Source organism: Triturus cristatus, chromosome 5_2 (assembly GCF_964204655.1).
Source record: "Triturus cristatus chromosome 5_2, aTriCri1.1, whole genome shotgun sequence".
NCBI classification, from domain to species: domain Eukaryota; kingdom Metazoa; phylum Chordata; class Amphibia; order Caudata; family Salamandridae; genus Triturus; species Triturus cristatus.
This window is the reverse complement of record NC_140588.1, coordinates 363198991-363225715: the sequence shown is the minus strand read 5'-3', so window position 1 is coordinate 363225715 and position 26725 is coordinate 363198991. Positions and strand designations below refer to the sequence as shown.

Genomic DNA, 26725 nt, shown 5'->3' with positions numbered 1-26725 from the left:
TCAGCCCAACGAGCTGAGCTTGAGACCCATCAGACTTCTCTAGAGGCACAATACACCTTGGATCCCGACTCCACCCTTCAACGTAATTTATTGCATGCACAACGACAACTGCAGCACCACCTCATGGATGAGGCTAAGGAGATCTAGCTGGCATCGCAATACCGGATCTATCAATGGGGGAGAAGTCGAGCAAGATGCTGCATAGGCTATGCCAGGTGGGGAGGTCCCCAGCTGCTGTCCCCATCATCAGAGGCGCAGACGGTGCGCTACATTCGTTCCCCGGGGGATGGGGGGGGGGGGGGGGGTCGGCGCTGAATTTGCACGATAATTCTCCACGCTGTATGCACGACATGAACAGTTTTGCCGGCCCTCATAGCAGAGTTCCTTAGAGACATCGCCCCCCCCAGACGCTTAGCAACCAGGTGAGAGACGGCCTAGATGTCCTAATTACAGCTGAGGAACTAAGCATGGCGCTTGTGGCACTGCTGCCGGGACGGGCCCCTGCCCCCAATGGTTTCCCTGAGGAATTCCTCCGGTTCCACATGTCCGCCCTCTGCCCCCACCTGCTTGAGGTGATACAAGAAGCACTTGAGCACCGCCAGCTACCCCATGACCGGTGACAGGCCGAGATCGCTCTTTCCCTGAAGCCCAGTCATCCCCCAGAAGAACTGTCCTCATGCAGGCCCATCTCTCTTATCAACTTTGAGCCCAAATTGCTGGGTAAAGTCCGGGCCGATCACCTACGCACCTGCATATTCGACCTAATTCAGCCTGCTCAATCTGGCTTTATGCCGCATTGAGCCACCAGAGACATTAGTCGGGTTCACAACGCCATGGCGATGGCTCCGGAGTCAAGGTGTCCCGCGGCTATACTACTCGAGGATATTGACAAGGCCTTTGACTCCCTTAGTTGGGAGTACCTTTTCCAGCTTCTGGAGGCCGTTGGCTTCGGGCCGCTGTTCCTCGTGTATGTTCGATTATTGTACACAAACCTCACGTCCAGGGTGCGCATAGCGGGCCATATCTCAGCCCCATTTTCTATCAGTTGGGGCACGCGGCACGGCTGCCCCCGGTCCCCACTCTTATTTGCCTTAGCAGTGGAACCGTTAATGGCTTGGGTACGCAGGGATCCGGTGCTCCGGGAGTTTGAGTGGCCGTGGTCGTACTCCACCGCATTGCTTTATACGCGGATGATGTCCTCTTCTTCAGGATGGACCCGTGGATCTCGGGACCACGGGTCCTACAGATGCTACAGGATTTCGGGCAGACCACAGGGCTTCATGCCAATTCCACCAAATCCGTCTTATTCCCGGTATGTGGCAATCAGGGCAGAGGCGCACGGGCAGCTCAGCTGACCCACGCAACAGAGGGTTTTAGATACTTGGGTCACCCTGCCCACAGAACCCATGGGCACACAACATTAATCCCCTTCTCACTAGCCTCCGAGATGAGACGACTTTATGGTCCCCCCTCCCGCTGTCATTGTACAGGCGCTCTGCGATCTTTAAGATGGTCTCCCTGCCTAGATTGCTATATCGGCTGCAAAACTTTCCAAACAACATCCCATGATCCTGGTTCGCGAATATTAACGCCATCCACAACAAATTGCTATGGAATGGCGGGACTGTCCGGGCTGCGCTTCAGACCTGTGTGCAGTCAACATATTTTCCTATTATGCCGTCTCCCACTTACTGATTATAAACGGCTGGTGGTACTGTTCACCATTGGATCCGGCATTTGCGAGCACCCCTCTTCTACAACTATTATATAATGCGCAGAGCCTGGACTCCCTACCTCTTGCTTGTAAGACGGTAATTTGGCTATGGCGATATATCGTTCAGCAAATGGGGTGGCGGGCCGATTGACCTAAACCTCCCCCCGTTTAGCAAGGGACTCAATTGCACCAAGTTGCGGCTCTGACGGGTTTCCGCAAGTGGGATCTGGTGGGCATATCCACGTTGGGAGATGTTATGAAGGGGACGATTCGAAAGTCCTTCCAGCAGTTACAAATGGAATTCCAGCTGCACAAGTCTCAGTTTTATAAATATCTCAAATTGCGGCATGCCCTGACTCCTATGATCCTTACCCTAGACAGCTTGCCAGAGTTCCATCCCTTTGAGGGTCGTCTCCTCATGGGGGAACTGGGAGCCCATAAAATTAGGCAGGTCCATCAGACGCTTACGACGCATTCCAACACAACATTACACAAGGCCAGAAGGTCATGGCAGGACGACATACCTGACTTAACCGATGATGACTGGGCCGAGGTCATAGCTAGTCCCCGGGGTGCGGCGGTGTCCTCCTGATATCGCCTCATCCAATTTAAGTATATACATCGGGCATACTACACAAGACTCTGTTTATGGAAGATGGGGGTTGTCCAATCTCCTCAATGTCCAAGCTCTGAGAGTGATGAGGGTACCTTCAGCCACACAGTGTGGAGCTGTACAGGCCTACAGCCCTTCTGGCGCAGGGTCTCTGAGGTTTTGGGTAGGGTATTGGCCTGGGACCTCCCATATGACCCGCAGTTATTCCTACTACACAGTACAGATGGGATGGGGGTGGGGGGGTGGGAATAGGTACAAGCAGCACTTGCTTTTCCTGGCCCTCACTATCGCCAAGAGGGACATCGCCCAACTATGGAAGGGGGTCTCTCCTCCGGCTATGGGGAAATGGAAGCAGGAACTCAACAGGTGTATGGACGCAGAACAGGCAGTTTTCAAGGCGTGCGGTTGCCACCGGAAACATAGGAAAATTTGGTCCCGATGGGCTACTTACCGGGGTATCGACCTTCCCCCCCTTACTCCTCAGACCCCCTGATGGATGATGCTACTAGTATTCCCTGGACCTTTACGGGCCGCACACCACGTACTAATATTGTATGCATGAATACCCACCTAAACTTTCTCAAATGTATAGGTTTTGGAACTGTCCGCGCAAAGTTCTTGTAGTTTTATGTCTCAACCGCAGTTAAAAATGGATAACACTTCTGCATATCCAGACCATCATGGTGTCAATGAATGTATGTAAGGCTACGGCCCAGCTGGTATCATGAAAATTCAATAAAATGTGTTATTAAAAAAAAGAAAGACAAAAAGAACTGCTATCTTTATTCAGTTGACAGTTGGCTACTGGAAAATATTCCCAACATCTGGCCGATACATGATATGGTTTAGAAACAAAACCGGCTTAGCTGGAGAACTAAAGCTGGATAAAAAAAGGTATTTTTTACATGGAAGACATTGATAATGTGAGAGTTCACAAGTGCCGCAATATCATATTACTAACATTTCAAATGAACCTTTATTTTAATATTAATAACCAATATTTGCAAGCAATATTAAAATACACCAAAAAACATCTTATGTGGTGCAGAAATGCAATAAACAGGAAATATTATTAACCAAACAGATTAAAAGTGCAATGACACCACAATTATGCTAGATAAGAGAAACAGAAGAAACAAAAACTGGAGCTAAGACGAGCTTCACACTTCCATAATAAAAAGTAAGCCAATTGTTTAACTATAAAATGTCATTAACTGCGAAGCAGAATGGCAGAAAACTATCATAAGGTCTTGGAATGCAGCAGCATTCGCTATGCTTACTCATGTATTGCTAAGGAGGTTTCACAGATTATCTGTATCAGTAAGGATGCATACAATTACGACTGATGTATCTAATGTCGCTAAAACGCAAACATGCTTTTAACTGTAAAATACAAAATCAGGTTTGCTTTAAGAGGGTAATGTGGAAAAATGGTTTAAGATACTACCTCCACTGTAACTCACTGCAAAATGTAGTCTTTGTCAAAGGATAGCAATTATTTCAAGCTGTTGGCCAACAAAATGTAACCCAGCAAAAATGTTAACTAAAATCAAATTTTCGAAAGCAACACAATTCAAACAAGTCGTGGGGTCTTTTTCCTCACGAGCATAAAACAATAAGTAATTATTAAACCATTTTAACTTCTTCACTCATGGAAATCATCCCAGCCGTTAATAACAAGCACATTACAAGGGCTGACGTCGCTCGTATTCTGCCATTCCAACAATCTTACAAGTGACAACCACACACGGGTACCTCCAACTCGTTAATCTCTGTTGCCACAATATTCTACATCACCCACCTTGAAACAAGTTAATAACCTAGATATGCATATACAAAGTTCATGCTTTTGTTTTGCTAATAAAAAGATGGAGCAATTCATGTTTTGTTACCCCAAGTCAAAATGTCACAGAAACAAGTTATTTTAAATATCCGTGGTCAGCCCCCCTGATTGAACTTTAAAGTGAAATTCTTGCTTCTCTGCCTTTAGCAAACACCAAACTGTGTCTTGCCATTATACTTTATGGGACATAAAACAGTAGTATTTATCGTCATTGTGTGATCTCGGATTTCCTAATAACAGCGGCAAGAAAAAATACTTATCAAATATATAATTTATAGTCATTTTATCAAATTATAAATAAAGGCAGATCAAAACATATAAACTCCCCAGTACCATGAGATTTTTAAATCCATTATTTTTCATTTTCCATGTTATTTATTGACCTAACTGGCTCCTATTTCTCCCCAGTTATCATTACGTCGAAGCATTTATCAGGTTCTTTGAAGCGTCCATGAATACAGTCCCCTTTTTAGGTCTCGTGTAGACAGCGCATGCGCTGTCGCAAGACCTATAGTAAACACAATTTGGAGGGTAATTTCTCCTGTCGCTTGCCATTGGTTGATTCTGGCATTGGTCTTTTTATCTGGCTTATGGTTGGCGTTTGAGCCCAAATGTCTCTTCCGTGTTGCAGGAAGCAGCACCGACCAACTACAGTTTAGTTCCGCTGCTGGCTGTTATCTATTCATTTAGGGACTAATTGTTGTGACCTGCAGTTAACCTTGAGGCACACACAAATCTCATCAGAGACCGTAAATCCATAAGCCAACCACCACACTCCTTCCTGGTTAGACGTCACATAAGATTCAAAACGCTGAGCTTAAATACCGAATCATCGGTGTGGCGCATGGAGCTGGAGGCAAACTGGAGCATCTTCAAATGCAGTGACGGGTGATGTTGCAGGGCGCAGTTTGTGATACCGCCATAGTAACGTCATAGTTGCGTAGCTCTTTCTATGAAACCAGTATGTGTCACTGTGAAAGTGACCTATTGCAATGTAGCAACTGTTTCCGGGACAGAATTGGACTACTTAACGATTTTCAGGCATTTATTGGTTCATAATTATGACGTTGTGGATTATTTAAATGTTGTCACAGTGCCTGACCCTTCCATGACCGCTGTTCTGGACTCTTACTTAACAGTACTTCCGTAGATTCCATAATGAGCCTGCGAAATCGAGGCTTGAAATGCAACGTATTCCTCGCGGCCCCGCCCCCAACTCGAAGTCTTGAGGACTGAGGTTGGCGCATGGCTGCGGAGTCCCGCGCCTAGGGACCGTAGAGCTGGACTCCCAGGGCACCTCAGGGACGCCTTGAGGTACTATAACAAGGGGAGATACCGAGGCACAGAGGGGGATGGTTTACTTCACCGTGTCTTTCGGTATAAGCCTCGGCTACTGTGTTAGTTTTTCTCTTCTCTCCATCTATAAGGCCTTCCTATTTATAAAGCCCCCCCCCCCACCAGTAGCCCTGTGTCTGTATGCTGCCCTGTCCCTCCCTATTTATTCCTATTAATCAGATCCCATTCTCTCTCGAAACTCTATATTCAAACATGTTCCTCGTCTGCTGCCTTTAAAAGGCCCCTATCATTTAACACTCCCCTTTTATTTATAGCCTTTTTTTAGCCACGGTTTCTGGCAATCCATCCATTATCGAAGCCATTGCCCCTATGAGACCATGGTCCTCATTCTAAATTTCTTATAATTGTTTTCTCTACCCGCTTGGCCCTTTCCATTCACGTTTTACCTCGTTACAATATCCTCATCGTATTTAACTGGCGGATGTTGCGTTTCATGTACTTCTTCTTAAACCCCTATCACCCATTATAAGTTCCTTCTTCTCAAGAGAAAGTGCTTCATTTGCAAGGATTTTTTTGGTCAGTGTAATTGTGTATTGAATTTATATAGCGCTTACTACCCCGACAAGCCGCTGAAGCTCTTTGCAGCAAGTAGCACGCTACACCGGAACCCAAGATTAAAGGTTAATAATTAATAGATTAGTAAAACACTTTTCTTTCCTTTGTGCCTTAGTTGTGTTAGGTTTGTGCTCTTGATTACCTGTGTGTTTAGTTGAGTTTAGAATAGATCTAGAATGATGGGAATGGGTTTTAAAAGGGAAGTAGTAGGTTGTATTCGTAAGTAGTGTTTGTGTGCGACTATTAGTTGGGTGACATGGCTAAACAAGCATTTGCAATGCAATAGGTCTCGCATTTGCGAGAGTTTAAGCTATTGGCATTGTAAATGACAATGCCTTTTATTTATCCGTTTTGAAAACCAACACATAAATAAAAGGTATTGTCATTTACAATACCAATACCTTAAACTCTTGCAAACGCAAGACCTTTTGCATTGCAAATGCTTGTTGGTATTTCAGTAGAGAATTTCATGTTGCCAAATACACATATTCCTGTTCGCTTGTTTTGAAAAAGCAATGTATTCTAGAACTAAATAATCACCTGTATTGATGTGAATCTGCATGGGTAGGCTGACAATTAATAGGGTCATAGCATTCTAAAATTCGGTGTAATCATTGTAAGATTACTAACGGCGCTCTAAAGTGTTGTTCAGTGGTGTAATTAAGATGGGAGGGTACTACAGAAATGTTAAAACAGAACTTTCTCCACCTCAGCCAGACTCATCCTGAACATCCACTGCCCCACCCACATCACCGACCACCTGAGAGATCGTCACTGGCTACTTATTAACATAAGAATTACCTTCAAGGTCCTCACGCACGCCTACAAAGCCCTGCACTACGCAGGGCCTGCATACCTCAACCACAGCTTCTCGTTTTACACTCCACCAGACATCTCCGCTCCGCCCAAGTAGCTCTGGCCCTGCCCCCCATCCCACAGATCTGCAAGTCCATGGTGAAAGGAAGATCCTCCTCCTACCTCGCTGCGAAGACCTGGAACTCCCTGCCTCTTCATCTCAGGCAATCACTGTCACAATTTAGAAAGGACCTCAAGACCTGGCTCTTCGACTGAACCGAGGCTCCAACTCAAGCGCCTTAAGACCCTAATGGGTAAGTAGTCGCGCTTTACAAGAAACCTGATTGATTAAACTTTATGAGGTGGTGTAAATAGTTTTCTTTTTATAATTGTCCCTGTCGAGGATACTTGTTTAATATTTGATACAGAACAGATGTTTTCCTTACATTTCACAAAATAAAAACTATAAAAAACACTCTTAAATACAAGTCCTTTTTGGAACCACAACTTCTAGTTAAGGAAATGAATGCACCCACACCTCTAACATCAGTATAGCATGGCCTATGTGTATATTTACAAGGCAAAGAACAATAGATTTGCCCACCGCCAACACTGAACACTAACTTTTAAAGTGACTGTAAAGTGGTTTTGAAGTAGATTGAAAGAGATAAACTGTACCAGATCTCAAACTTTTAAAAATGACAAATATTTGTTTATTTTGTATCACACAGAGGGCAGGCGCTCAAGCATACAAAACGTGAAAACGCTTGAGAACATGCTAACAAGTTGAAAAAGAAAAAAGGGGATTGGAACCTCCCCGTGCTGAGGCGGAGAGATGAGATTAGAATGGTATGAATAGGAAAGCGGGCAAATCTATGAAAAAAAGACCCTGATCTTGATGAAAGTTTTATTCAAGTTCAAGTCTTTGCAGGCATGTTCCACTCTTCTCGTTTCGCAGACGTGTCACATTTATTTCTGAAGCGTGTTGACTAGACCATGGCCCCAGAGTGCGAAGGAGTGAAACGACAGATGGGAGATACATAGAAGTAAGTGTGTCCATGCCACTAATATAAGTTTGCCTTGGGCATTATTTTGTGACCACACTCACTGTGCTTCTCTGAATGTAACAATAGATTGCTTCAGGCTGCCTTTTTCATTGCTGCTGGGTCATATGAAGTTGCAGCAGTAGTACTTTCACTTCAAATTTACTGGGCTGCCCGAGGAAATGTTCTCCCATATGTAGAAATAGAGTAGTACAATGTTGTTGAGACTAGACTGCCTTAAATGGTCTTTCTACTTTTGGAACAATATTTTCAATCAAGGAAAGTATGTGCAATGTTTGTGATGGACTTCCGTTTGCATCTGTTGTGGAATATAGTGCTGTAGATGCACATGCTGTGCATACTCCTGCCAGCTAGTGTTGGGCCTGAATGCGTGCAATTTGCTTCTCTTTAAAGAAGTCTTTTGAGTCACAAGGTATTGGGACTCCTCCTTTTGCTGGTAATGCGATTGGACAACGACTCCATTGTTATATTGTTTCCCTGCATGGTGGGTGATGATGAAATGGAGTGAAGAAATTGATGAAAAGAGAGATGTCCATGCAAAAAAGATAGAAAAAATATGAAAGAGTGATTACTGCAATGGCCACAGGCATCTGGGGAGGAGGAAGGGCGAATGTGAATCCAGAGGACTTCATGCCATGAACAGATGCTTAAATAGTGACATTTTAAAGGCACGTGTGGCTGTAGATACACATGCTGTGCATGAACTGTAAAGCAGTCCCTCCTAAAAAATGGTGGCTAGCCTGTGGGTGTTGCAGAGGACCTAAACAGTGTACGGAGTACTGCCTGACCAATGTTGGCTTGTGGGCGGAGCCAGTACATCCACATAGTAGCATTTCATGAAGGTGTGTGGTGTATACCAAGTAGCTGCTTTACAAATGTCAGCTATAGGCCCCTTTTTCCTTGTAGAGTGGGCTCTAGGAGGTAATGGGCAAAACTCTTTTGGCTTTTGCTAGCATGTTTGGATACACTTGACTAACCATCTAGCTATGCCGGATTTGGACAGGGACTTGCCTTTATGAGGCTTAGAGAAAGAAACAAAGAGTTGTTGCATCTTCCAGAAAGGTTTTGTCCTATTGATACAGTACATGAGAGCTTTTTTTGCATTCAAGGGCAGAAACACCAGCCATGCAACCGAGTCAGGTTGTGGAAAGAACACAGAAAGGTTAATGGACTGGTACCAGTGAAAAGGGGAGTCTACCTTTGGGAGGAATTTAAGGTTGGTGAGGAGGACAACCCTGTACCTTTGCACCTGAAAGAGAGGTTCTTCTAGTGTTATAACTGAAGCCTCACTCACACGCCTGAGTGAAGTGATGGCAACGAGGAATGCCACCTTTCTAGAAAGAAATTGAAAAGGGCAGGCGTGGAGGGGCTCAAATGGGGGACCCATTAGTCTTGTGATGACAATGTTGAATTTCCACGTTAGGGCAGGGAGGACCTGAGGTGGGATGACTCTTGAGGCCCTCCAGGAAAGCCTTGATGACTGGTATGCAGAAGAGGGAAATGTGTTGTCTGCTCTGAAGATAGGCAGATACTGCGATCAGGAGACGGCAAATGGAAGTGAAGGCCAGACCACACTTCTGCAAATGGAGGAGGTAGCAGACTATGTTCTGGACCTGGGGGTATAAAGGATTGATTTGCTTAGATTGGCAATAATGGACAAAGAATTTCCATTTGGCAGCATAACAGGCTTGTGTGGTAGCCCTGCACTCTTCTTTAAGGATGCTCATGCATTCAGGTGGAAGGCTAAGGTATCCATCGAACGGGAGGTTGAGCAGATTTTGTTGGACTTCAGGCTTGAAGTCAGAAATGCACAGTCATGAATGCCTGAGCAACAGGATGCTGGAGTGAACGCCACAAGCAGCAGTGTCGGGAGAGTCTACGCATCATGGATGGTGGTATTAGAGATCTGATTGCCCTTTGAAACAATTTTGTGCCCCCTCTTTCTGTGCTCCTCTGGGGGATGTTGGCGGAGATCCTCCAACTAGTTCTAGTGGCCTTGGTTGCAGCGCTAATGCAACCCAATGGAATTGGTGATACATCAATGGTCAGCTGACTTTAAGGCAACCCTCTTTCATACAGTGTCAGTGTGCTTACTTTCCTTTTCTGGTGGAGGAACATCACCAATGGCCTAAGAGTTACCTCCCTTGTGGGCAGTAGGAACCACCAGAGAGTTAATTGGGAGCTGGCGACGTATGTAAATAGGGTCAGCAGGAGAGCACTTGTATTTCTTGTGCACCATGGGTGTAATGACCCTGGCGCAGAGGGGGCCTTGGAAGATATGTGGAGCATACCTCTATGTATGGGAAGGAAGTAGGTGGAGAGGTGGGTGGAGGAAAGAGTCTCAAATAAAAGTCCTCTGCAATAGGTTCAGTGTGGAGATCCACCTTATAGTAGAGGGCAGCCCTACCAATAAGCTTCTGGTAGGAGGTGGAGTCATCTGGAGGGGTGGGATGTGCAGGGTACATGTGAGGGTCAGTGTGCCCCAGTGTGTCAGCATCATAAGACTTCCATGGGTCACCTTGTGAAGAAATGTTGAAAGTGCCCCCTGTACTCCCCTGTGTCAGAATGTGAAGACCCCTGAGGTGTATAGGAGAGGGGCCTCAAGGGAAGTTGGCAGGAAAAGGTGAATGCTGTGAACAGGGGGTTGTGACGGGTGTGTCGCAGGCAAAGGACTAGTGGCCTGGTCTACCTTCTTGTGCTGTCGAGGGCTTCTTTGAGGGACAACTGCTGTTTGAATGGTTGAGCAGCAGTCCCTGGTGGGAATAGTTGCCGCCCATATGGGGGTGAATGACCACGTGTCTTATTCAAGCATCAATCTCCTCCTGGAGCCTGTGGAGAATCGGTTTGACATTGTCACAGTCTGAGCCATTCTTGATTGTAGGCTCTATGGCTTTTGGATCCGGGGCCAATTTAGATGTCAAGCGTGTCAGCTCTGCGGGGGATTTCGATTTTGCCACATAAGGTGTCGACTCCACATTTGGTTTCGATGCCGGCTCTGAGTGATTGGTCAGTGCCAAAGCAGGTAACCTCAGCGATTTCTTCTGCTCATAGCCGGAGCTGAGTTCTGCGCCTGCAGATGGTGGTCAGTGCCACCATGGCCCGGAGGCAGTGGTGGTCCGGCAGCCTGTCTGATGTTGCAGAGAGGCTGGATGGACCTTCATAGTGGGTTGCTCGACTCACAATCTTTGGCATGTGGGAACCATATTTGCGGCTTGTTGAAAAGCTGGAATATCCTCAATCTCCAGGTCGGAGCCACAGCTGTCATTGGAGGAGAAAACTCATTCATCCGTGGCTGACCGCAATGGTTGTGGCGCTCATTCAGTGTCCTCGGGCTGAAGAGGTCCTGAGAGCATTCACTGCTCCTACACGACATCTCGAGTAAACGCACTCAAGAGTCGCAGAGAGTCTTTTTTAAGTGGAATGTCGCAGGCAACCTTGTTATGCTCGAGTGAGAGACACAGATTACAGACCTGATGGAGAGCGGTCCGAGGGTATTTCATGTAGCAGTGAGGACAGTAGAGGAAGGCGTCTATTCCATCACCATGGAGGCATGGTAGAGAAGACAAGGCTGAGAGATGGCAGAAGGCCCTGCAGGGCGAAGCCCACACATGGGGCTGAGCCCGACTTCGACAGTCTCCCGAGCAGAGCTGTGGTTGTCAATCAGAGACAAAAAAGGGAAAGATAAGTGATCACTGCATAATACCGAAGGAGGGAAGAGACAATGGAGTTGATGCCCATGTGCATTACCAGCAAAAGGGGGAGTCCCAATATTTTGTGACTCAAAAGACTTCTTAGAGAAAAACAACTTGCACACATCTGGGCCCAATACTAGATAGTAGGAGTATACACAGCATGTGCATCTACAGCCACACATGCCTTTAACATCTTGTTCCAGCTAGGTCTCCATTCATGGGACTCCAGCAAGTTGAATATTGCCAGGGTAAAGCTCCTACAGTCAACTGTGCCTTGCTGAGTTAACATGTTGAAGATGCAACACGTAGACCTCAATTCATGGAATATTTGTAACCATTTACACATATTGCTGCCATTCTTGGTGGCCGAGTAGCTAGTATGCCTTTTTTGATGCTGATTATTTGGCTGCCTGGCTTGAAGAATGTCTACAAGGGTGGGCACACTGTAGGGGCAAATTCCGTTTTCTAGCTTCTCAAGACACCTGGTCTTTCTTAGACACTTTGTTAGGATTGATGAATTTCTCCCAGCATAGATCAATCTGATGGAATGAGCATGCTGAATAAGCTAATCACCTTTGGTAACACCTTATCTGGTAGAGACAGGATCTAGCCGTAGATTCCTCATCTTAGAATTCTCCCCAGGTGCCAGACTAGAACCGGAAATGTTTGTACAGCAGTACCTCCGCATACCAGTAGGGGCCGTCAAGCAACGTTGCCCTTCGGATGTGATGTTGATGAACATGCTGCTCAGTTTCTTCTGTGACTACCCTTATTGCTCACAACGCGAAGCCACTTCATAAAGAAACAGTGTGCCAAAAAGAAAGAAATACAATGTTAAACAAATGAAAAGTCCTGAAAAGAGACATTAGAATGCCAAGACAGGGATCTTGTAGGTAACAGGACCAACAGTTCGCAGTGCGGGGAGGATGGGTGGGTCGTTAAGGAATTTGCGGTTCAATCCTGTCTTGACCAGATAAGGCGTTATCGAAGGTAAGTAACTTATTCATTTGATAAAGTCATCTAGCTGAAAATTCTTTATCTTAGATACCCAAGCAACACCATCCTTGGAGGTGGGTCAAAACAAGATCCCTAAATAAGACTAGCCGGTCATAGCAACTAAGCTGTCCAAAGAATCACCAGCAAAGCAAACAAAATGCTCCCCCAGAAGTATTGTGGGAAATACTCATGAGAAACATGCGGATAACACAACCCACAACAGAGAGATAAGGAAGTGTTGAAAAAAACACTTCATGAAAATAACACAATGTATCCTTGTCAAAGGTAATCAACCCATGACTGTACAAGGCTAGAAGGCCAAATACATCAATCCATGCCTCCAAATTAGAGCATTAGCTCTATGCAGTGGAACTGAGTATGTGATCAAACTCTAATCCTTCAAGTGGACAAAACTTAGCGGCCAAGAACATCAACCTGTACCCCTGAATTAAGTCAATAGCACGTTGTTGTGGAATCTAACCCTTCCCTGAGATCAGAGCGGGAGATGATTCTCAGAACACACCCACAACAAGGGAAAGAGCGTAAGAGAGAGACACCTCTACAATGGCAAACAAAAACATTGCAAAAAATATCAACCGAGAAAGATGGGAAAGACCACTCTCAGACGGAGAAAACCCCTGCAGAGGGAAAACCTGCCTCCGGGACTATGTAACTTAAGAGCCTCTAGAAATGGGAGTGGAAATGTATATAGCAACAACTAGTTCAAGGTCCATCGAAGGTCTCAAAAAGAAGTGCAGCAACAAAAGCAGACATATGCTCCTTATGGCCATTCTTACAACATATATCTGTATATTCACGCCACTAGGCACTGACCTTTTTTTGCAATTTGCCTAGCTGTGGATTTTGGGCCCTAGCAAACCTGTACATTGTTGAAACCTACACACCCAGGGGAATCCAGGATGGGGTGACTTGTGTGGCTCTCACCAGGTCTCGTTACTCAGAATTCCTTGTAAACCTCAAACCTTGTAAAAAAAAACAAAAAAAAAACAACAAAAACACATTTTTTCCGAAAGTTCTGGAATCTGTGGTGAGCCACAAACTTCCACCCACCCAGCATTCCGCCCCCCCCCCCCACCCAAGTGTCCTGATAAAAATGGTACATCAATTGTGTGGTGGGGCCGGCTACAGGAAATAGCCCAAAACGTAATGTGGAGACTTCAAAATGATTAATAACAAAAAGACTTGGTTATGAGAGGGAGTCACCTGCTTTTTTGGTCTGGGCTCGGTGTGCATCTAGGAAAACTTACAAAATACAGACATTCCTGAAAACTTGATACCTAGGAGTCCAGGGAGGTGTGACTTGCATGGATCTGCCAACGTTTTCCTATCCAGAATTTAGCTATATAAAAAACATCAAATTTTCCTCACACATTTGTGTGTGGGAAAGTTGTTAAATCACCAGGCTGACACAAATGTCCTACTACCCAGCAGTACCGCAGGTCTCCCAATAAAAATGATACCTCTCTGGCATTGGAGGGCCAAGTACCAGCGACAGGGAAGGGCTCAAACGTTTTGTGGAGACATCCAGGGGAATCCAGGGAGTTACGGCTTGCGTGGATCACCCAACGTTTTCCTATCCAGAATCCCCTGCAAACCTCAACTATAGCTAAACAATGAAATTTACAACACACATTTCTGCTTGGGATCACCGCGCCGGCACAAATGTCATATCACCCAGCATTCCCCTCAGTCTCCCAAGTAAAATTATACCTCACTTGTGTGGGTGGGCCAAGGGACTGGGAAGGACCAAAAACATAGGGATTGAGGGGATAGCACAGTGAGTACTAAGCACTATATGTTATATAAATGCGTTTTTAGGCTGACTCCGCATTGAAAACTGTAGTGGGCTGGCCCCATGTGTACAGGAGACAAAGTAGACTTAGCCGAGTTGAAGTTGATGTAGTTTATTTAGTCCATAAGTAGATGTTCCAGCAAGCCCATAAGTAGAGTAGTTACAGAGCCCCACCAGAAGCAGCCTCCTAGCTGCTCAGCCCATCTTCCAACTGACAACACACACACCAGGCACCCAAGCATTCCACTCATGTCACTCACGCTAACATTCTACACGGAACACTCACACTGGCTGAGCAGCTAGTTACACAGAGAAAGGGAACATATATACATAACCGGAGGATACTACAGACACCCACACAAGTGAGATATAATTTTTTATCTCGGAGAGCAAGGGGAACGCTGGGTGGTAGGACATTTGTGCTGTCGCAGTGATCTCACACAGAAATGAAAGGGGATTTTTTTCAGCTAAATTTGAGGTTTGCCTGGGATTCTGTGCAGGAAAATGTTAGGGGATCCACACAAGCCATACCTTCCTGGACTCCCCTGGTGTTTCGTTTTCATAAATGTCTGGTTTTGGTAGGTTTCCATAGATGGCCGCCGAGCCCAGGACCAAAAACTTGGATGCCCCCGTTGCAGAACCAGGTTGTTTTGTGACAGATAATTTCAATGTCTCCACAATATGTTTTGGGCCCTTGTTGTGGGTAGTTGGCCCACCCACACAAGTGAGGTACCATTTTTATCAGGAGACCTGGAGAAATGCTGGGTGGTAGGAAATTTGTCTCAGCCCTGCTATCCCACAACTTTCCCACACAGAAATGAGATTTTTTTTAGCTAAATTTGAGGTTTACAGTGGATTCTGGGTAGAAACACGTTGCAGGATCCACACAATTCACGCCTCCCTGGACTCCTTCGGGTGTCTAGTTTTCAGAAATGTCTGGGTTTTGTAGGTTTCGTACGATGGCGGCCAAGCCTGTGGTTCAAAAACGCAGGCGACGCCCTCGCAAAGCAAGGTCTTTTTGTAATTGATAATTTTGAAGTCTGTGTTTTTTGGACAAAGTTTGAGGTTTGCATGGAATTCAGGATGTGTGAACGCAGTGTTTTGGCCAGTTCCCTGTTGCATGCACTAGGCCTACCCACACAAATGAGGTACCATTTTTATTGGGAGACTTAGGGGAACACAGAATAGTACAACAAATGTTATTACCAATCGACTTGCTGTGCATTTATGCCTTCCAAATGTAAGAGAAAAAGCAGGAATTTAAAAACATTTCCTGTATTTTACATTCTAGTATGGGTAACCACAATTTTGGAGATGTGCAAATAACCACTGCTTCTGAACTCTATATTTTGTTCCCATTTCAGAAATACATAGGTTTCCTCAATACCTATTTTTTACTCTATATACCCGGTACACAATGAAAAACCATTGCATGGGGCAGTTTAGTTATTGGCTCTGGGTACCTCGGGTTCTTGGTGAACCTAAAAATCCTCAATATCCCTCCAACAAAAAGGGTCCAGCAGACTTAACGGTATATTGCTTTAAAACATCTGCCATTCTTACAAGAAGTTGCAGGTGAAAACGTTGGCACAAATGGCAATATTTTTGTTTCTATAGGAAAAGCTTGAAGGATACACACTATTGATCCCTTACTGAATTCAGAATTTTGTCTACTTTATAGAAATAGATAGCTTTCTGGTATCCATTATTGCTTTCACACCAATCACTTACTAGAAGGAGGTTCAAAGCACATAAAATAGAAAAAATAGGCTATGTTCAAATAAAATGCAAAAACTGTGTGGACATTTTTTGTTTTCTGACAAAAGTCTGCTTGTTCCAGAAAGCTGATGATTTCAGCACCACAAACCCTTTGTTAATACGATTTTCATGGAAAAAGAAATCAAAACATTTCTTCTTCAGCACTTGTTTCCCATCTTTCCCAAAAAAATGTAGCTATATTTTGGCTAATTTCTTCACAAACCCTGAGTATCTTTAGAATCCTCAGGATTTTGGAAGAAAAGGACGCACATTTGGTTTGTATACCTTATGTAGACAAAAAGTTAGAGGCCTAAGTGCAAACTACCCCATATAGCCAAATAAAGGCTTGGGGGGGGGATGCCTAGCAGGGAAGGGGGTAAGGCAGAATTATTATAGAACGTGCTGCTCAGCCTTTTCTAGTATCCTCTCTCTTCATTTGCCATGCTGGATGGAGGTTCTTAATGGTGGCAGATAAATTAAACATTGGGTTATTATTGAATTAATCTCGTGGTTATTGACTTAAAGATATAAGAATGATTTTTGTCCAATTATAATTTTCTTCTGGATATTATGCTGATGATTGTCTGTATAAACAGATTTTATTGTAATGTTTTGCAAAATGAAGTGCATAGATTTAAGCTTTGCAAAATCTCCAGTCACAAAACCACTTGCTTAATGAATATTAATTAGGCATGTCGCTATTTGTGACCTCCAGTGATTGGCTACAAGCATAGGGAGTGGTGGCCGACCAACATGCCTGTGTTTGTTAAAGAATCCGGTGCTTATTTCATAAAATGTTTTCTACTTGAAAACACATAAGTAGAAGCAGGAAGTAAACCCTGGGACCACTAGCGGCTTCCCCCAATATCCCTTCTGAGGTCAGCAGGCACAATTTCCAAAGGGGAGCTGTCCAAAGGGGGCAACTTCCCTTTCTGAAACCATTTTTACCACTTCATCTGATGAGTCAGAAATTGTCAATGAAATGAGACTACAGCTGCAGTTGCAAATTTTCGCTACATACCCTTCCAAATTGCACTTAGGAGGGAACAACCTTTCTTGTCTGCAATTTGAAATGGGTTGATAAACTTATTTTCCTAGTTGGAAATGCTCTTGACTTGGGTTGCAAATCATGTAATTTTGTGAAACGCAGGGTATGCAACCACAAAATGGCTTTGTACATCTGGCACTTAGACACTACAATTTCCATAATGTTTTGCAGTCATGAAGGAATGCATTTACTTTTCAAAATACTTAAAACGTCCACAAACAGAGGATTACGTACAGTTTACTTACTTAATTGTGTCTGCCATTTTAATACTTTCCCTTTTCCTATCATCCGTCAAACGTCGTATAAAATAAATAAAATCAAGGCCACCGCAGAAGACACTGCCAACTGCACTTAGCAGCACAAGTTTGCTGTCGTCTGCAGCTGCTGTAGTCATTGCACTCTGGACCTCCTTCATTACCTAAGAAATGAATTACATTTGTCAGAAATTGGGTATTATGTAACCTCCCACCCCCTTAATATGTAATGCCCCAAAAGTTGAGCGTAGTATCATAGTACTAAAAATACAGTTTGTACTTTACGATAAATAGACTGATACACCTCATTTACTGACAGCCCTCCAATGAATATTGTGGAATGGAGAACATGTCGAAAAGCAGCTACTAAAGGAAGAGGTTTTACAGGTTTTTGGATAGTTAAGGGTTGTTCCCTAATAAATGAAAAGTGCTTCTTCCAGACCATGCAGATATTTTCTTTTTTTAGCTGAGAAGCAAGGCTGCAACACTGATGCAAAAAATGCAGTACAAACGTGTACTGTCAAGTACAATGCATAAAATCACGCAAATTACACAAGTAATAAAAACAGCCTACTAAGCATTGCAAAAAATCGATAGAATATGCTTTCATGCGTCAGACATTTCTAGTCGTCCTCTTGTGTTCGAGTCGTTTATTGTACGCAAAGCATCTTAACTCTGATCAAATTAAAGTCCCTCTTATTTAAACTACAGAATGCACTGGTGACCTCATTGTAAAACAGACCTGATATATAACACTTTCTAAAAACTCACGAGCTTCATGATTATTTATTCATAAACAATGGCTCATTTAAAAAAATAATCCATCAATTCCCTGCCTACAAAAATACAATGCATCATAAGAGAGCATTAAAGACTTACAATAAAAGGAAGGTAACACATTCAAAGGCAGGGCCAGGCAGGAAGTAAAATGTTAAGACTTTGTATTGTATTATAGGGGGATGCTTCCACGACTAGGCCTATGGCTTCGGAACGTGGTTAATCTCAGGCACGGCGGAGTAAGAATACATGCCAGTAATTTAACTTCTGCTAGAAGCCACATAGACAGTTGATCTTATGTAATGAGAATATACAGCTTGGTGTTGAGAGCGGTTTGTTTTAGTCCCAAGTTTAAGCACTTCTTCCAAGGCAGTTGTGAAGTCCCAACTGCTCAAGTACGTTTTCTCTGATAATAGTGAACTTGAAAGGGGAACATGACTGATATGGGTCTAGTCTCTAGTACGTTTGTGCTGGTTCTTGGAGCTACTGGTACACAGGGACACTAGCTCAATCGTAGTGACATACACAAACTAATAATGTTTGCAGATAACATTTCCGCAGTAGTATGTGATCCTTTGGAGTCGCCTCTAAAGCTGCGTAAGAAAAACGGACACAAAGCATATTAAGGCTTTAGGTAGTGGAATGGTGGGTTCTCCTGAGACATGTCTAAGAGTCTGAGATGGCCTTGGCTAAATGTAGAGGCCCCTTTTCTTTGAGGAAATTTGATCAAATCTATGATTTATAATCAATTAAAAAAAATTAAGAAGACATTTTTCACTATCATGTAGAAGGAAGCCATTGACTATGCTTTTCTTTAGATGATGGTTAATTGTTATTAATTTGTTAATTTTTGTCATCTCCATGCTCCAAACCATATTATGCTAAACATAGTATGGCATATTCTGCATATGAATTTATTTCTATGAACTGTTGAACATTTCTGACTTAAACAAAAAATAAAAAAGCATACTCCGACTTTAAACTGGCAATCACAATTGATGACTTTCAGTCCTCTCCATAATGAAGCTGAAAACAGTCATTAGAGACTCAAATGGCTTGATTTACAAAATCAAATTCACTAATTCTTTTTTAATATAGATTTTGTCACAATTGCACAATACCAAAAATCAATAAATCAACAGATTTCACATCCAATTTCTTTTAACAACATACATTCAAACGTTTTTAGAAAACACTGTGCAGATTACAAAGAATTAACAGAATATTACAAATGGGTGTCTTTGCATGGGTGTAGTTGCATTGGATTAGAAAACTGAAAATATCTAATAGGGAAAAGTAAAATAAGCACAGGAGAGAGAGAACATGAGTTACAGTATCTTGGAGCAAGGCAAACGTGGGGAATTCACTGACCCCCAAGTTACTGGCACAAATTTTGTGTAAAATTGATTTTTTAACATATCGTATGCCACTTTTTCCAAGGAGGTCTTGATTGCCATGTCCGAGAAGTTGCAATAATTGTTTAGCTTACCAGCTATACAAGATAATCCTTTTGGCAATTGTGAGACTCTTTGAGAAACCAAGTTGGTCAGAGTTCAAGTTAGCGAGATGAGAATGACAGAGGTCACTGCCTTATTAATTCTGCACAGGCCTTATTTGCTGTCATTCAGCAGGAAAAGTAACAAGCATTGTACAAACATATACATTTGATATTTTGTCATTATTTAGCATGTCTTAAAAATGACAACCTTAACAATATGTGTGATAATATAAAAAATGACTATATATATATATATATATATATATATATATATATATATAAATATATATACACATATACACATATACACATATACACACTCATACACACACATACATATATATATATATATAACTATTTGAAAACAGGAACAGTGCAAGACTAAGGGTTTTATATATTAATCTAATCTTGACATTTTAAATGCTTTTCAATATATAGAACTACCTTGATATCTTGGCAGATTAGAAAGTAAACAAATTGGAGAGGTGCAAGATATATTTGACATCAAATGTGATATGATTGTTATTTTGCACATTTTTCTTGCCAATTTGCATAATTTTATGATCAATTTATTAACCATGACCTTTGCACTGTTATGACCAACATCAAGTTTGCACTATTTGGCTAATTTGCACATTGCTATTTTGGGTAAAAAGAGTAGGATTTACTTTTGAGTGTGACCTTGTATTTTGGAATGTGTTTCTTTGTTTCTTTATGCATGGAATTATTTTGGTATTTTACTAGAATATGTAGGAGACAAATGTGAAATTCAAACAAATTGAATGGTCACCATTTGCAAATATACCACCATTATCAATTGTTATACATTTCGCACCATTGAATTTTATAATCTGCATGATATTTTGAATAACAACAACTGCAGGAACACTCTACCTTTTTAATATTTTTGTTTTTTGCCACTTTGATACATGTTGAAGGACAAAAGGATTTACTTTTGAAATGAAGTGTATCTATAAATTCTGATAACTGTGACAAACTGAAGAGAAATATTGTTCCATTGCCTGTAATCACACAGAATTCATGTTGGGAAATTTCCTTGTGAGCACTTTACAAGTGAAAAGTTAAACCATAACAAAATTAAAATAACTGTAAACCAAGTTGAAATTTTTGAAGCGTTGAAAAACAACAAAAGATTGTAATTGCTCTTTAAATTGTTTTGAAATCACAATTGTGGTAGTTCCCTTTTCAAAGGGACGATCTATACACATACTCTATATGAGCCGGCCGAAGGCTACAGCTTAAACACGTAGGTCTACTCTTATCTGTGATGGTTAAATAAATAAAAAGTACATTACTCGTTACTGAATCGGAGTTGTGCCACCTATGTTCTTGGGTTCCACTTTTCGAATCTGTAAGACGGGACTCAGAGCATGCATGAGAGATATTATATATATATATATATTCTCCTAAGAAGGAATGCTGCATGCCTGTCGCCAGTGATTTTGAATGCAGTATTTCATGATTGGTATAATGCCACAAAGTCCTAACACGTTTCAACTCAAAGTGAGCTTTAATAACAGGAAGGCGTGCTCATCCACCCCCTTGATTTTTAAAGGTAACCACATTCGATTTAAACACAGGTGAACACTATCCACTATGTCCCATAGACTTTTCTCATCTTAAATTGTAATGCGTGTTGTGCTTTTTACATTAGTAGCATTTCTCTTCTACAGTTGTGTTACAATATTCTGGTTTTGCTTTAGTTACTTTTCTTGTGGATCACAATGCATTAAAGATTTATTTCAATTTGTGCTTTCACACAGAGCACTTCGGGTTATTCCTTGTTTTATTTGGCTGTTCCGTCTTTCGTATTCATGTTTATCACCATTTTTACCAGAATCACTGGAATACACAAGTGATATTGTAGAAGTGAGACTGCCAATATCTTCTTCCGTGAACCCTCACCCGATGCCACTTCCAATTACGATTTAAGAACAGTCCCAATACCTTTGGTGGCAGCAAGCGGGCCATGCTCCCATAGTCAATATCAAAGCTCCAGTTCTCCATTACAGGGAGCCACCAGCCCTGACAGGGCAGCCCCAGCAGGCAGTGCACAGACAGTCGCTACAAATGCAAACACTCTAACAAGGAACACTGTTCACCTGTCACTGGTGGATTTCATTGCGGGCATAATTCTTAGTATTTTGTTATTGGCAGAATGTCACAAAGACCGAATGCATTTTGGCTTTAAGTGAGCCTTGTTCACAGGAAGACTTACTCATCCGCCCCTTCACTTTTAAAGGTAACCACATTCGATTTAAACACAGACGGAAGACTATCTACTATGTCCCATAGTCTTTTCTAATCCTACATTGGAATGTGCGCTGTGATTTTTACACTAGTAGCATTTCTCTTCAACAGTTGTGATACAATTTCCATTTTGTTTTAGTTACTTTCCTTGTGGATCAGAATACAGTGAATATTTACATTAATGCACGCCAAAATACGTTAGGACTTTGTGATGTTCTGTCAATCACGAAATACTAAGAATTAAACCTGCATTGAAAATCAACAGTGACAGGCCTACGCCATTCCTTCTCAGGAGAATGTTTACATTTATAGTGGCTGTCTGTGCACCGCCCACTGTGGCTGTCTTGTCCAAGCTGGTGGCTCCCTGTAACGGAAAACTGTGGCTTTAATGTGGATTATAGGAGCACATGGCCCACTTGCTGTTACCAAAGCTATTGTGACTGTACTCAAATCGTAATTGTAAGTGGCAGCAGGTAAGGGTTCACAGGAGGAGATTGCCAATCTCACTTGTGTATTCCGGTGACTCTCGGAAAATGGTGATAAAAGTGAACACAAAAGATGGAACGGCCAAATGAAAGAAGGAATAACCCGAAGCACGCTGTGTGGGAAGTGAAAACTGAAGTACATCTTCGCTGCATTGTGATCCACAAGGAAAGTAACTAAAACAAAATGAGAACATTGTGACAACTGTCGAAGAGAAAGGCTACTTGTGTAAAAAGCACAACGCAGAATAAAATGTAAGATTTGAAAAGACTATGGGACATAGTGGATAGTCTTTCATCTATGTTTAAATCGAATGTGGTTACCTTTAAAAGTGAAGGGGGATGAGCACGATATCCTGTGAACAAGGTTCATTCTTAGCGGAAACGAGTTAGGACTTTGTGGCGTTCTGCCAATCATGAAATACGAAGAATTAAACCTGCATTGAAACTCACTGGTGACTGGCGTTCCTTCTTAGGAGAACGTTTGGACTTATAGCAGCTGTCCATACACTGCCAGTTGGGCCATCCTGTCAGGGCTGGTGGCTCCCTGTAATGGAGAACTGTGAGATGATATAAACCCAAAGGTTACAGGGACATCATAGTTAAGGTCAGATTTCACCCATACCAAACCAGTGAAATTCAGCAGTTATAGTTGGGTGTGTGTGGTGTTGTATGGATGTGTGAGTGGGTATCTGAGTATCTGTGTGGGTAAATGAGTGGTTGTTTTGGGCGTATGAGTGGATTTATGAGTCTTTAAGTGGTTGTATGTGTAAGAGGTTGTATGGATCTGTGAGTGGTTCAATGAGAGTGTGAGTGGTTGTGTGGGTGAGTGGTTCTGTGAGTGATATCATCAGTGATGTCATGTGAGATGTCATCAGTGATATCAGTGATGTCACTGACCAGGTCATGAGTGATTTAATACGGGAGGTCAAAAGCAGTGCATTGTAGGGACGTAAGTTATAATTAACTCTAACTATAACCGCTGAATTTCACTGGTTTTATAGGAGTGAAATCTGAGCCTAACTAGAACATCCCTGAAACATTGGGTCTTTTCAGTGAATTTCAATGTTTTTTAATGTTATTTCCTAACCATAACATCACTATAACTTTTGTTTTTTTTTAAAGTGAATTTTTATGTTTTGTTAATTTATTTTAGAACTATAATGGCCCTGTAACCTTTGATTTGTTTTTGTGAATTTCTACGGTATCCTTAATTTTATTGCGTAACTGTAACCTGTAACCTTTGAGAGCGGGTGTGCGAGTGGCTGTACAGGTCGGCGAGTGAGTGTGTGAGCGGCTGTGTGGATCTGTGAATGGGTGTGTGGGTGTGTGAGTGACTATTGGTCAGCGAGTGGGTGTGTGAATAGCCGAGTGGGTGTGTGTGTGGTTTTGTGGGTGTGTGTGTGGTTTTGTGGGTGTGAATGGCTGTATTGGTCAGCAAGTGGGTGTGTGAATGGCTGTATGGGTCTGTGAGTAGCTGTATAGGTTGTGACTGGGTGAGTGGCTGTATTGGTCTGTGAATTGTTGAGTGACCAGTTTTGGAGTGGTTGTATGGGGCTGTCAGTGGGCGTGTTATTGGCTGTATGGATCTGTAAGTAGGTGTGTGAAAGGATTATGGACCTGTAAGTGGGTGTGTGGTTGGCTGTATGGGTGTGTGAATAGTTTTCTGGGGGTGTGAGTGGCTGGATGGGTCTGTGAGGGGGGTAGTGTTAGTGGTTTTGTGCGTGTGTGAGTGGGTGGGTGGGTGAGTGGGTGGGTCTGTGAGTAGCTGTGTGTGTGTGAGTAGCTGAATGGGTATGTGAGTAGGTGTCTGAGAATCAGTGTGGGTGTCATTAGCTCTGTGAGCGACTGGGCTGGAATGGAACCTCACCTGCTCCTTTATCCGTACAAGAGTCCACAGTTTTGCAGAAAAGGTCTTCCCAACTGGAGTACTTTATACTGGTTAATTAGTAAATGCAAACTAGTGCATATTATGTACAATAGCTCCGTAATGGACTACCAGGAAATGTCTCCAATGACCTTGTATGCATGTAATTTCCGCACTGTGATTGTTCCTCGAGCATCTTGATCCACAAACATGTGATAACATGAATCCTTGTCTACAGAAGAGGTCGAAACTACAAACAGGGGAATCTCCACCAAAAAAGAGTACTTCCACCTAACTATATGAAGTAAGTGCTTCTTTGTTTGGTGGAAATGTCTGAAAAATTCCTCTGTATCAAGAACGCATCACCAAAATGAGAGGGAACCGTGCTCGAGGAATTTTGGTAAGCTGTCAGTTAATGTGGGAAAAGGCGGGAAGACCTTTGCATACTACTAAGGAAAATGGGACGGGGTCAAATGGGCAGACCTTGCAAATGATTTTGGACATTTGCCTTCTCAGGGTAATTTTTTTTTTCCAATCAAATTTAGTTTATTAGTTAATAAAAACCATACACATAAAATGAGCCCAATACATATTAAACCAATAAATCTCTGCCTCAAACTATCTAAGCGCTAATGTGTCCATCAAAGGCGCATAGAGTCAAATCTAAATACATGCCATACATAGGCGAGTGAACTAGAAATCGAGGAGTCTCATTGTTCATACAATGGAATAAAATATTAAGCCTTCCTGTATGTCTAGGTGTACACAAAAATAGCACAAGGAACATACAATACAAAAATAAATATATGATCAAAAAAATCGTGCAGCCTGTAGAACATGCATATAACCAGGTCTTTAATAGGAGAAACAGTGTAAACATTTCACCTCGCATCACCTGCTAAGGTTAAGTGCACAAAACATTACCAGTAATGACTGATGTAAACATCAACACTACTGTGCAAGGAGGCATTATTAAATGCAGCCCCCTCTCTCTTTATGCTCAAATGCCCCAGAGAGGTCGTGGTCCCCGGGGCATTTAACGGCCAAAGTAGGGGGGCTGTGCGGCCTCCCTCACATAAATTATTAAAATAAACCCCGGGAGGGGGTGTTCCCTGGGGCTTAAACTGCCCTTGAGGTGGGGGTCAGAAGCAACCCCACTCCCCTTCTGTTTAATTAACTCCTGTCCCCCGGAACCTGGCCCAACTGGGGGTTGAAATACAAACAAGCACGGGAGATCACACTTTTTTTCGCCATGGTGAATCGCATACCTCCACGATTTTCACCACAAAACATTTCAAGAAAAATGTTTTTGGCCCTGGCAGGGTCCCTGAGGGAACCCCACAACAAGGCCTACGGGGTCAGTGTACTGCTACCCTGCCCCCTTCTCTTTTTTTAATGTTTCTGTTTGGGACTCGGCTGAGATCCTGGTTAAAGTGTTGGCAGTCAATCAGTTCTCTGCACAAAATTGATAAGCTTTGTAGAGGGTCCGCGCATCTATACATACAAATTTGGCTTTTCTTTTTTCCCTCTAAAACTACTGAACGGATATACACCAAATAACAAGCATTGGCATAGCCAATAGGTCTCGCTTTTGGGACCATATAAGTATTTAGTTATGCAGCACAATATCCTTGCATGGCAAAACACTTATAAGGTCCCAAAGATGAGACCAATTGGCTATGCCAATGCTGGTTATTCAGCTAACCTCGCCTATCTCCCTACACTCTTAATCACCTCACGGATGTGTTTGTAAAGTCACCTAATGGCATGAAAAAAACAAAAACTTTGTGTGACTGTCAGTTGACATCAAGTAAAACCAGAGTTACTAGATCCTGCCATTTCTTCAAGGACACCATGTGTTCCTCTGGCTTTTTAACTAACAGCTGTGGTTGGGTGGCACTGTAGTAGTAAAATAGTTTTCACTCAGGTGAACCAAGCACGCTCCTAGCTACTCCTCTACATCAACTGCCAGTCCGAGTACCTAAGCTATGTTCAGCCATAACACATCCTCGATCCTACCCCCATGCTCATCTTGTAGCCCTGCCACAGCCCTCCTCCCAGAATGTACTCTCATACCTAACAACAGCTTAAACAACCGAGAAGGGTAAACAATCGATGCGACAACTCCTCTATGCATGGTACCCTCGGCCCTAATACTGTACAGCACCCTACTGCTTGATAGCTCAATACATTACGCCAGTCTGGACTATTTAGCTTCTTGCATGCCGAGGTTTATAGTCCAACTTTTTATTAACGATGGGGCAAAAATCTGAAATAGCAGACAAAGAGGTGACAATGGCTTGCTTGGTCATCAGGCATTTTTCCAATG

The 26725-nt window shown here is 42.9% G+C and overlaps 1 protein-coding gene across 2 annotated transcripts in view; it reads right to left on the bottom strand.

The window, feature by feature from the left end:
- Positions 1 to 26725, bottom strand: part of CDYL (chromodomain Y like) — a 286386-nt gene that overhangs the window by 64676 nt on the left and 194985 nt on the right. For both annotated transcript variants that reach the window (XM_085607193.1, XM_085607192.1), the window contains one exon: positions 17493 to 17665. In XM_085607193.1, the coding sequence (XP_085463319.1) occupies positions 17493 to 17665 (173 nt within the window). The remainder of the gene's footprint in view (positions 1 to 17492; positions 17666 to 26725) is intronic.